Raw genomic sequence first — 13,423 nt, 5'->3', positions numbered from 1 at the left:
CTAGAAAACAAATGCCTCAAAATGACCTGTGAATAGGACGTTGGGCCCCTTAGCGCACCTAGGCTGCAATAAAGTGTCACACATGTCGTATCGCCGTACTCAGAAGAAGTAGTATAATGTGTTTTGGGGTGTATTTTTACACATACCCATGCTGGGTGGGAGAAATATCTCTGTAAATGGACAATTGTGTGTAAAAACAATCTAATATATGTCATTTACAGAGATATTTCTCCCACCCAGCATGGGTATATGTAAAAATACAGCACAAAACACATTATACTACTTCTTCTGAGCACGGCAGTACCACATGCGTGGCACTTTTTTGCAGCCTAACTGCGCTAAAGGGCCCAAAGTCCAATGAGTACCTTTAGGATTTCACAGGTCATTTTGCGACATTTGGGTTCAAGACTGATCCTCACGGTTTAGGGACCCTAAAATGCCAGGGAAGTATAGGAAACCCACAAGTGACCCCATTTTAGAAAGAAGACACCCCAAGGTATTCTGTTAGGTGTATGATGAGTTCATAGAAGATTTTATTTTTTGTCACAAGTTAGCGGAAATTGATTTGTATTGGGTTTTTTTTCACAAAGTGTCAATTTCCGCTAACTTGTGACAAAAAAAAATCTTCTATGAACTCACCATACTCCTAACAGAATATCTTGGGGTGTCTTCTTTCTAAAATGGGGTCACTTGTGGGGTTCCTATACTGCCCTGGCATTTTAGGGGCCCTAAACCGTGAGGAGTAGTCTAGAATCCAAATGCCTCAAAATGACCTGTGAATAGGACGTTAGGCCCCTTAGCGCACCTAGGTTGCAAAAAAGTGCCACACATGCGGTATTGCCGTACTCAGGAGAAGTAGTATAATGTGTTTTGGGGTGTATTTTTACACATACCCATGCTGGGTGGGAGAAATATCTCTGTAAATGACAATTTTTTGATTTATTTTTACACACAATTGTCCATTTACAGAGATATTTCTCCCACTCAGCATGGGTATGTGTAAAAATACACCCCAAAACACATTATACTACTTCTCCTGAGTACGGCGATACCACATGTGTGGCACTTTTTTGCACCCTAACTGCGCTAAGGGGCCCAAAGTCCAATGAGTACCTTTAGGATTTCACAGGTCATTTTGCGACATTTGGTTTCAAGAGTACTCCTCACGGTTTAGGGCCCCTAAAATTCCAGGGCAGTATAGGAACCCCACAAATTACCCTATTTTAGAAAGAAGACACCCCAAGGTATTCCGTTATGAGTATGGTGAGTTCATAGAAAATTTTATTTTTTGTCACAAGTTAGCGGAAAATGACAAAAAAAACAATTAAAACCAATTTCTGCTTACTTGTGACAAGAAATAAAATCTTCTATGAACTCACCATACTCCTAACGGAATACCTTGGGGTGTCTTCTTTCTAAAATGGGGTCATTTGTGGAGTTCCTATACTGCCCTGGCATTTAAGGGGCCCTAAACCGTGAGGAGTAGTCTTGAAACCAAATGTCGCAAAATGACCTGTGAAATCCTAAAGGTACTCATTGGACTTTGGGCCCCTTAGCGCAGTTAAGGTGCAAAAAAGTGCCACACATGTGGTATCGCCGTACTCAGGAGAAGTAATATAATGTGTTTTGGTGTGTATTTATACACGTACCCATGCTGAGTGGGAGAAATATCTCTGTAAATGGACAATTGTGTGTAAAAAAATCAAAGAATTGTCATTTACAGAGATATTTCTCCCACCCAGCATGGGTATGTGTAAAAATACACCCCAAAACACATTATACTACTTCTCCTCAGTACGGCAATACCACATGTGTGGCAGTTTTTTTGCAACCTAACTGCGCTAAGGGGCCCTAAGTCCAATGAGCACCTTTAGGCTTTACAGGGGTGCTTACAATTTAGCACCTCCCAAAATGCCAGGACAGTAAACACACCCCACAAAGTAGACACTTCAAGGTATTCAGAGAGGAGCATAGTGAGTCCATGGCAGATTTCTTTTTTTTTTTGTCGCAAGTTAGAAGAAATGGAAACTTTTTTTTCCTTTTTTTTTTGTCACAAAGTGTCATTTTCCGCTAACTTGTGACAAAAAATAAAATCTTCTATGAACTCACCATGCCTTTCACTGAATACTTTGGGATGTCTTATTTCCAAAATGGGGTCATTTGTGGGGTATTTATACTATCCTGGAATTTTGGCACCTCATGAAACATGACAGGTGCTCAGAAAAGTCGGAGATGCTTTAAAATGGGAAAATTCACTTTTTGCACCATAGTTTGTAAACGCTATAACTTTTACCCAAACCAATAAATATACACTGAATGTTTTTTTTTTATCAAAGACATGTAGCAGAATAACTTTCGCGCTCAAATGTATAGGAAATTTTACTTTATTTGAAAAATATCAGCACAGAAAGTAAAAAAAGTCATTTTTTTGACAAAATTCATGTCTTTTTTGATGAATATAATAAAAAGTAAAACTCGCAGCAGCAATCAAATAGCACCAAAAGAAAGCTGTTTTAGTGACAAGAAAAGGAGGTAAAATTCATTTAGGTGGTAGGTTGTATGACCGAGCAAGAAACCGTTAAAACTGCAGTGGTCTGAATGGAAAAAAAAGGGGTTTTATGACTGCAGTCCTTAAGTGGTTAATAAAGTCAATTGTTTTTGTCAATTTATTCAGAATCACTAGATGCATGGCCACCTTTATACTCTAGTCACTTATCCAGAATAAATATGCAGATCAAGTCTGAATACTCTAGCCACAAGCTTGTTCCAATAGTCTGATTCAGACACTATTGAAAACAAAAGATACGCCTAGCCATTGATATTGGTTAAAAGGAAATAAATATGGCAGCCTTCATATCACTGTCACTAAAGAGTCACTTTCAGATCACATTTCCTATGCAAAATTACGAGTCAATACGAAATTACACAATTATGATTATGCGCAAAGTTAATGCGGCAATAGTTTGAAAATTAAAAGTGTAAATTTTTCTGCAGAATTACTACTATGCAAAATTCAAGCATTATAGGTAAAAATAATTATAAGTAAGGGCAGAGGCGTATCTGGGTAATATGGCACCTATGGGAAACACTAAGAGAGGGTAAGATTGAGAGGGTGGTGGTGGGGGGTTCTGCATGGGTGCATGTTTGCTGGAGTGGGAGCAAGCACATAATTGAGGGTGCTGGGTAAGGAGCGCACGCTTGAAGGAGCTGGGGAGGAAGTGGAAGCGCACGAAGGGCTTGATTCACAAAGAGGAGCTAAGTGTTAGCGCCGCTGTGAAAAGTCTCTTAGTGCCCCATAAGTAGCTCTGCACGCACTAACGGCCGCACAGAGATACTCAGTGCGTGCCGCTCAGTGCGTGCGCAGCGCGGCTGGCCGGTATTAGTGCGCGGTGCGACGATAACATCCCACCTGCTGCCCCTTAAACGTCGCATTGATGCACTGCTTCAGCACACCAGGTGCAACGTTTAAGGGGCAGCGGGTGCGATGCTATCATCGCACCGCACACTAATACCAGCCAGCCGCGCTGCGCACTCACTGAGCAGGGCTGTGCGCGAAGTATCTCTGCGTGGCCCTTAGTGCGCGCAGAGCTACTTATGGGGCACTAAGAGACTTTTCACTGCGCGCGCACTGAGCGGGACTGACAGTAATGTTTGGGCGCAAACTACTTAGTGCCGTGGTTTGCGCCCACTAAGTGATTGGGCTCACTAACCAGCTTAGCGGCGGTTAGTGAATCAAGCCCTAAGAGTGCTAAGAGTGCTAAATGGATGAGCCAGAGGGTACATTAAGGGTACTAAGGGAGAGAAAGCAAGGTCACATTCTGAATGCAGGGGGAGAGAGTGAGGGCACATTCAGGAGGAGTGGGGAGGGCAACAGACAGAGGGCATAGACTGATTGTGAATGTGCAGGCATACTGGTTATAGTTCACATACAAAAATATATATTGCAAGATATTTACTCCTGCTACAGAGCAATAATACGCTAACCATACCCTGGATTGGAATCCAACCTCAAGGTTCTTTATCTTTAGACAATATCCTCCAGGTGTTTGTCATTCAATTGGCAAATTGTATAAATTAGCTTACAGCCAAAGTGAACTTTGACCCCTGATTACATTAAACCAGTGATATCCAGGCAACTGCAGGGGTGGCTTTCTGTTTATTCAAGACATTGTTAACTGCAAATTGTATTAAGAATTATATTGTACGTTTCAACCGCTCAATGATCTTGATGATTTTCCATGGCAAAATCAGCTATATCCAGGCATTTGCATAAGGCATATTTGTCAGAATCCACTTCCATCCAGCACAGCTCTTTTACAAATCTTCTTTATTATATGAAAATGAAGTACAAAGTTACATTAAAATGCTGCACGAGTGACTACAGCCCGCTGTTTTCGAGCTACTAGGGCTCTTGTTTACTCCACACAGCACAACAAACAATGCATAGCACATGCCTTATATAGTGTATCATGAACCTGCAACGAGCCAATCAGTGCAAGGCATGCAAATGAGAGGACCTGATGGGGAACTTCACAAAAACGGCCGGTGTGGCCACACCCCATGTTTCCATTGGTCATTTTCCAGTTTAAAAACTGAATCCAACCAATTAGGTACCAATACTATAAAATTCATGAAAATAGACACAAAAACAGGCTAAACGCAGATTAAAAATTATAACTTGGAGACCCTTCTAGTGTTCGTTGAGGAATTGTACCAGAAGAACCCCAATGTCAGGCTTAGTGTTACGGCTGACTTGCAGACAGTGCCTTCTTGGATACTAAGATTTATAAATCTGGGAATACCTTGAGAACTGACCTTTTTGTTAAGGCGACTGATCGCAACTCTGTGTTGCACTATAACTCGTTTCACCTCAAACATCAGATTGTTAATATCCCTACTAGACAATATAATAGGGTTATTCAAATTGTAGATGATCCTAATGTTAGAGAACAACGATTAAGTGAGATGAGAAACAAGTTTTGTGCCAGAGGGTATCCTGACAATACTTTGGCCAGGAATAAGCAGAGACACAGACATGGCAAGAGTCAACGCGACATTAATGGTCGCGCAGTTTTTGTAAGTACATATAACACCATTAGTGATGATGTACAACGCATCGTCACTAAACATTGGGGTGCATTAAAATACTCGTTGCCATCTGTGCCGGAGTTTGCCAGGCCCCCTTTGTTTGCTGTTAAGAAGGCCTCCTCTTTTAGGTCCAAACTTGTTCACTCAGATGTTGGTTTTAACTGCTGTACTCAGACCTCCCGGATTTGTGGTTCTTTTCCGTGTCTCAGCTGCCACATATGTCACAGCATCATCAAAGGTAATGAATTTAGACATCCAAGTATGGGAAAACGTTATACTATTCGTGATAGATATTCGTGTGATTCACGTTTTGTTGTTTATATGCTTAAGTGCCCCTGTGGCAGCTGCTACATTGGAAAGACTACACAGGAATTGAGGGACCGTATTTCATCCCATAAAACAGCGATTAGGGGGAAAAATCTTGGCCAAGCAGTTTTAGAACACTTCACCCAATTTAGACACAAAATGTGTCCAAACTACGTCTCCAAGTTATTGACGGGGTACCTAGATCATTTTGGGGTGATAGGAATAAAGAACTTTTGAAGCAGGAAGCCCGCTGAATTAGAGAATTGGGAACCATTGGGGCGGGTGGATTAAACCGGGACTATGACTTGAATTTTATATGGTAACTGTGCTAGTGGGTTTTCACTTCACTGTACACATTTCTTCACCAATATCTTCATTGGGATTACATTTTATATGTTTATTTTCCCATAGGGTGGTCTTCTTTAACCAATTGCCGACCGCGCACTCATACCGCGCGTTGGCAAAGTGGCAGCTGCAGGACCAGCGACGCACTTCTGCGTCGCCGACTGCAAGCTAATTAATCAGGAAGCAGCCGCTCACGCGAGCGGCTGCTTCCTGTCAATTCACGGCGGGGGGCTCCATGAATAGCCTGCGGGCCGCCGATCGCGGCTCGCAGGCTAAATGTAAACACAAGCGGAAATAATCCGCTTTGTTTACATCCGTACAACGCTGCTAACAGAAGCAGCGTTGTACCAGATCAGCGATCCCCGGCCAATCAGCGGCCGGGGATCGCTGTCACATGACAGGCAGGAGCCTGTTAGAGGCTGCACAGGACAGATCCGTTCCTGTGCAGCCTCGGATATCCGGGGAAGGGAGGGAGGAGAGGGAGGGGGGGGATTTCGCTGGGGAGGGGGGCTTTGAGGTGCCCCCCCCGCAACACCCAGGCAGGCAGGAGCGATCAGACCCCCCCAGCACATCATCCCCCTAGTGGGGAAAAAAGGGGGGCGATCTGGTCGCTCTGCCTGCACCCTGATCTGTGCTGGGGGCTGCACAGCCCACCCAGCACAGATCATCTAAAACAGCGCTGGTCCTTAAGGGGGGTAAAGGGTGGGTCCTCAAGTGGTTAAGGGGAAGCGTTTTCTCTGTTTCGGGTGCATAACTCTGCATTTTTCCGCCTGTTTACATTTTTTGCCGCTTGGGCTGCTTTAATGCAATTTTTTTCGGTTTTTTGTTGCGGACTTGTATATAGGTGTTTACTTTCACATTGGATGCAGAAATTCGCCCTGAGGCGGCGGAATTTTGGATTTTCACGTTTTTTGCGATACTTTTTTGTTTTTGCAGTTTCCACCCGAACACATGTTGCTCTTCTCCTAGTTATGATTTTTTTATCTGAGTTTAGCCTGTTTTTGTGTCTATTTTCATGAATTTTATAGTATTGGTGCCTGATTGGTTGGATTCAGTTTTTAAGATGGAAAATTACCAATGGGAACATGGAGTGTGGCCACACCGGCCGTTTTTGTGAAGTTCCCCATCAGGTCCTCTCATTTGCATGCCTTGCACTGATTGGCTCATTGCGGGTTCATGATACAGTATATAAGGCTTGTGCTATGCATTGTTTGTTGTGCTGCATGGACAAGAGCCCTAGTGGCTCGAAACAGCAGGCTGTAGCCACTCTTGCAGCATTTTTAATGTAACTTTGTAGTTCATTATCATATAATAAAGAAGATTTGTAAAAGAGCTGTGCTGGATTGAAGTGGATTCTGTCGGATGACCTGCTGATACACAGGTGAATCCCTGCACGCGTCTACACCCTGGCCATTTGATTGCTGCTCCTACCTTGTGTTTGCAGTGTAAGGCATATTTGTTATGTTGTTCACTGTGACCTTGGCTCAGGGTTAGGGTCCTTCCACACTGTGCACATTGTGTTATGCTACCATTGCAGCGGTGTCAGTCACATTGCGTGTTAGACGTGCAGTGCAACCATACAGTGAAGCATACAGTACAATGAAAGTATGCTTCACTGCCAATGTAAACACGGTCATTGTCAAGTAAACGCACGGCTGAAAACTGAGAGAATGAATTATTTCAATTTTCTTCTTGTTCCCTTTGAAATGCATATAAAATAAAATAAAATATGTTTTATCAAAAAGTACCACCCAAAAAAAGGCTAAGTTTTGGCAAAAAAATACAATTGCATAAATCATTTAGGTGGGATAAGTAGTGATAAAGTTATTGCCAAATGAATGGAAGCAGCACTGAAAGGTGAAAAATTGCCTTGGATTTTGAAGGGAAAAAACCCTTAGTGGTGAAGTTGTTAAAAAGGAACAGTAACCATATAAAGTACAATCAATAAAGAATAAGGGTATGAGACAAGAGGGGCCCACTCCAATGAAATGCTCCAACAGTCTGTTTTAATTTAAAAGAATAATAACTTTATTCAATATTCCAAAATTTAAAAAATATATAAACCCATAGGGTAGCCGGCTCACCCACACAAAAAATGCTCACCATTCACACATCACATGCATACAGGGATAGAGATGGTATATTGGGGGATCACAGAGATGTTTGAATACATATATCAACTGCAACCATGTGTATTGTGGGGATGTGTGTGAGTGTGTGGGCAGCACGATGGCATAGCAGTTAGCGCTCTCGCCTTGCAGCACTGGGTCCCCAGTTTGAATCCCAGCCAGGTCAACATTTGCAAGGAGTTTGTATGTTCTCACCGTGCACTTCGGTATCCTCTCACATCCCAAAAACATACAGATAAGTTAATTGGCTTCCCCCTAAAACTGTCCCTAGACTACGATACATGCATTACACGATACATACATAGACATAGGACTGTAGTAGAGATTAGACTGTGAGCTCCTCCAAGGGACAGTTAGTGACAAAGCAATATACTCTGTACAGCCCTGCAGTGATGACTAAATAATAATAATTGTCCGCCACAAGAACTCCAAAATCCAGAGAATCGATCCTAAAAAGTCCCAGTTCCTAGGAAGATGTTATTAGTGCACATTATAGAAGCAGTGTAATATACCAGATAGCCAGATATGCAACGAAGCAAAGCAAAGGACAATTCGAACTTAGCAGGTAGAATAGAAGCACAAGCAGTGCCAGCAAAGTCACAGTCAAGTTGCTGGTATACTCTATCTGTTCAGCAGTGGGTATGCATAATATCCTACTGCGTAGGTCCCGGATGTAAAACTGCAATAGAGATAGTATCACATGACCCCATGCGTTGTAAAGGATGCACAGTCTTGTAGCCCAATATGTCCAGCAAGTCTGAGTGTATTAAGTGATAAGGGTGCTAATTCTCCATTCAAAACTTACAAAACGTGTTCTGCTGTTATGGTTTGGAGTTATCACATACCTTAGGAGCACTGGCCCTTTAATTGCCATTGCCATCGGCTGGCAAAACTGTTGCATGCTGGGGGGGTATCTATAATATAGTCTTCCTCTTCACTTTATTTCCCCCTCCTTCTAATTACATAAGACAGTGCACTTTCTAGTATAGACCTCAGTGGGAGTGTCTGAAGATTCTGGGAGGAGGGCGGGTATCAAACAATTAGCAAGAGGAGAAAAAAAGGAGTGAGGGAGGAAATGATGTCAGGATTAACTTCATTCAAAGGTAACCAAGATGGAAACTGTCTAGAATAGGATTCTCTGCTTTTCCTTTATAAAATTCACAGGAATCATAACGTGGACAGTGCAATATATCTGTTATGTAAGTAGAACTAATATTTATCTACTTATATACTGTATGTGTTTTTTATTTCTAGGTCAGCATGGGTGTCACTTGTTCTTTAAAGGACAACTGTAGTGAGGGGTATATGGAGGCTGCCATATTTATTTCCTTTTAAGCCATACCAGTTGCCTGGCAGCCCTGCCCTATTTGGCTGCAGTAGTGTCTGAATTACACCAGAAACAAGCATGCAGCTAATCTTGTCAAATCTGACAATATTGTCAGAAACACCTGGGGCTTGATTCACAAAGCGGTGCTAACTGCTTAGCACGGGTGTGCTAAACAGTTAGCGCGCGTAGTGCCGTTCGCGGACTTTAGCGTGCGCAAAGTGCCGAGATTCGTGCGATCATAGACTTTTGCACGCGCAAAAGTCCGCGAACGACACTTCGCGTGCTAACTGTGAATCAAGCCCCTGATCTGCTGCGTGCTTGTTCAGGGTTTAAAGCTAAAAATATTAGAGGCAGAGGATCAGTAGGGTAGCCAGGTAACTGGTATTGATTAAAAGGAAATAAGTATGGCAGCTTCCACATCCCTCTCACTACAGTTGTCCTTTAAGCTCTGGCTCTGTTGGTTTATTGGCAGAACAGAGAAAGCTCTCGCAGCTCATGCCGGATGGCTTACTATTCTCCCGAGGGAACCTGAAGAGAAGAAATAGGGCTGGTTCACATTAGGTATGTTGCTAAGTGAGTCCCCACAACCAGGACAATAACATGGTGAGTTATTGGAAGTGTTATAAGGAAATAGGCAGCATTTTCATGCTTTGTGACCCATGGCATTTCAAGTGAACTGTATGGTATCACATTGCGCAATGCATAACATGTTGCAGCAAGAAATGTGCATTTAAACAAAAGTCATCAACAAAAACTATTGTACCCACTTCCTTGCCAAACCTGCTCCACAAACGGCCATATGCTCTTTTGTTTCTTTCTTACAAAGCTGAAGCTGGCAAAAGACCTCCTTTTTTTTCCTAGCATCGTAACAACATTTAGTGATAACTTTCACATTACTATATATGTGTTTTTATCTTTGTATTCTTTAAACTTTAAACACTTTACCCCCAGCGGTGCAGATTTCTCTGTCCCTTTTTCCACCCTGTTACCACCAAGGGACGGAGAAATCCGCACCTGACGCCGCTCCCGCCGCTGTCCGCGCTCCCGCTCGCTCGTCCGCGTGCCCCTGTGCTCGTGCACGCCGACGCCCGTGCACCCGGAGATCAATGAACGGGAAAAACCTTTCCCGTTCGTTGATCTAAGCCCCCCGCAATGATCAGCTGCTTCTACGAGAAGCAGCGCGATCATTGTGAAAAAAAAGTTTCCCAGTTTCCCAGCCTCCCTGAACTTCCTGCAAGCATACTTCCTGTACACTTGCAGGTCGCATAATCAAAAACTTACTGTGGCCATCTTGTGGCCAAATAGTAAAACTACACCCTAAAGCATTTTTCATATACAAATACATTAGTTATACATTAAAAATTAACTCATTACCTCCCACACTCCCCAATTATTTTTTTTGTAATTAAAAAAATAAAAATACAATTAAAAAAATACATAAATAGTTACCTTAGGGACTGAACTTTTTAAATATTTATGTCAAGAGGGTATAACACTGTTACTGTATAAACTATGGGTTTGTAATTAGGGATGGACGCAAAACTGAAAAAATGCACCTTTATTTCCAAATAAAATATTGGCGCCAAACATTGTGATAGGGACATAATTTAAACGGTTTCATAACCAGGACAAATGGTCAAATAAATTTCATGGGTTTTAATTACAGTAGCATGCATTATTTAAAAACTATAGAGGGCGAAAACTGAAAAATAATACATTTTTTCCCACATTTTTTCCTATTTTTCCATTAAAACACATTTAGAATAAAATAATTATTGGCATAATGTCCCACCTAAAGAAAGCCTAATTGGTGGCGAAAAAAACAAGATATAGTTCATTTCATTGTGATAAGTAATGATAAAGTTATAGACGAATGAATGGAAGGAGCGCTGAAAGGTGAAAATTGCTCTGGTGCTCAAGGGGTAAAACCCCTCAGTTGTGAAGTGGTTAAAGTGCAACATAAGGTGTATTGCAAGGAAGCAGGAAATTTGAGCACATGGCTAATTGAAGATTTAGGCGCAGCCATAGGCCCTAATGCAAATATCGTCTATTGGGCACCAAAAGCAGAAGTTTGACCACCCAATAAATATCGTTTTGAAAATCAGAACATTATAATTTTTGGAATTTTTATCGTTTTGAAAATTAGAAAGTTATAGTGTTTGAAATATTTTTTGTTTTTGAAAATGATCGTTTTGAAATTCATCGTTTTGAAAATGATAAGTTTAGGCATCAGGAAGGGGGGAGGTTAGGGTTAGCCTTCAGAGAGGGGAAGGTGCTGTGTGAGAGTAGGGTTAGGTTTAATTGCAGTAAAATATCAATAACATTTACCAATGTTTTACTATCGTCATGACCACTGTAAATATTTTTTCCGTTTACATTTGGCACCCAATTCACAACGGTATTTATCGCTTAGACAGCGGCTTCACCCAGCGTCCATTTTTCCTTGCGCCTCTATTTCATGCACACGTATCACAAGCGTATGAGTAACACGTGCTTCCTAAATGTTATGTTTGTAAAACAGGTGGAAATTGCTAAATAAGTTCAGCAATTCCCCATTATCCAGAACTCAGTTACCATCGTTTTCAAGCAATCAGAAAAAAAATCCTGGTCTTGCAGGAAGCATAAATCTACTTTTGCACTTCCATATATAGAAATAAACCTCTGTTACATTAATTTAAGCCCATTTTTTGTCTTAATTTGTTCTTAATTACTGTATATTGCAACACTGATAAGCATATGGTATGGTAAGTGAGTATACAGTATAAGGGCAGAGTTCTGTTTGTTAGCAAGACCTATTTTTAACATTGACTCTCAAACAACCAGAAACTACACTTCCCCAGCATCAGCTAATCCCAGTTGGTGCTGGATAATGGGGGTTTTACTGTACTGGGATATTGTATTGAGGATACGTTTTTAAAGCTGCTGTAAACTAATTCACAGTATTTTTTCAATACTCATTTAAGTTGGATAGTGTAATGGTTAAGGGCTTTGCCTCTGACACAGGAGACCTGGGTTCAAATCTCGGCTCTGCCTGGTCAGTAAGCCAGTAAGCCAGCAAGCCAGCACCTATTCAGTAAGGAGTTTCTTGGGCAAGTCTCCTTAACAGTGCTACTGCCTACTGAGTGCGCTCTAGTGGCTGCCTCGCAAGCGATTTGAGTCCGACAGGAGAAAGGCACTGTACAAATACTGCAATTATTATTAAGTTTCAATAAAATTACCTTCACAATAAATGCACAATTTTACTGCTTATGCCAAGCTATATTTTGTTTATAAAAGCATTCTCAAATTCACACATAGCATAAAGACAAAAGAATTTAATTCAGACATAAAATCAAAATATTTCTTCAACCTAAAACTTGTGAACTTTAATTTCTTATGTGTATGAAAACTTAATTGAAAGAGAAAAAATATATTCATTTTTTTGTTACCTTTTTTAGATTTAGATGGTAAATTATGCTTAACATGAGACAAGAGACAGCACCTACTATCAGAAGGACTTTATATTTTCGTAAAAAATTCATTGCACCTACAGGAAAAAGAGGGGCAGAATACACAGAAATACATTACTCCTATAGCATTACGTTACTTCTACAGCATTACATAAAAAACATATCTAGGGTTAATCAACAAAGGCGATGGTATACACTTACAAGGCTGCTGATCTCGGTGCTGTATACGGTGTGCTGTACACTCCTCTATCACAGTGCAGGTACTGAACACGTAATCACAGACTCCAGCAGAGGGTGTGTACAGCAATGAACACAGCCAGCCACCTTCACAGCGGATATCAAAGTCTTCACCAACAAAAGGCTAAAAATAAAAACAAAGTACACATACATATCCCCAGCTTTAGCATAGTGTAGTAAAATGACTAAACAGTTTATTTAAATTGTAATTGTTAGCTCTCACTAGACTGGTTTCACCTCAGCTGCATTGAAGGACCACACTGTGAAAATAAAAATAATTCTGTACTGAAGATCATTTAATTTTCATCACAGTTTTAGAAACAAATACATTTGTTTCTATTACTTAAAGCAACATTATCAAAACCAAGTGTTCTAAAATCACAATATACAAATAATGTCTGAGTAGCTGTGTAAACATTTTCCTACTTTACATGTTAAATATCAGAGGCAAAAGCTGTACTTCACTGTGTGTAGATTTTAGCTACATTTGGAATGTCTCACCTGCATAGGTGGATCTCTGCAGTCTGACATGCAAAGAACAG

At 41.2% G+C, this 13,423-nt stretch overlaps 1 protein-coding gene across 2 annotated transcripts in view; it reads right to left on the bottom strand.

The window, feature by feature from the left end:
* LOC137517769 (NXPE family member 1-like) overlaps window positions 1-12,887 on the bottom strand; it is a 126,376-nt gene extending 113,489 nt beyond the window's left edge. For both annotated transcript variants that reach the window (XM_068234801.1, XM_068234800.1), the window contains exons 1-2: window positions 12,846-12,887; window positions 12,624-12,721 (exon numbers count right to left, since the gene is read on the bottom strand). In XM_068234801.1, the coding sequence (XP_068090902.1) occupies window positions 12,624-12,716 (93 nt within the window). In that variant the 5' untranslated portion in view covers window positions 12,717-12,721; window positions 12,846-12,887. The remainder of the gene's footprint in view (window positions 1-12,623; window positions 12,722-12,845) is intronic.
* Window positions 12,888-13,423: the final 536 nt, after the last annotated feature.

The sequence above is a fragment of the Hyperolius riggenbachi genome, chromosome 5 (genome assembly GCF_040937935.1).
Source record: "Hyperolius riggenbachi isolate aHypRig1 chromosome 5, aHypRig1.pri, whole genome shotgun sequence".
In the NCBI taxonomy this organism is placed as follows: domain Eukaryota; kingdom Metazoa; phylum Chordata; class Amphibia; order Anura; family Hyperoliidae; genus Hyperolius; species Hyperolius riggenbachi.
This window is presented reverse-complemented; position numbering and strand designations above follow the sequence as displayed.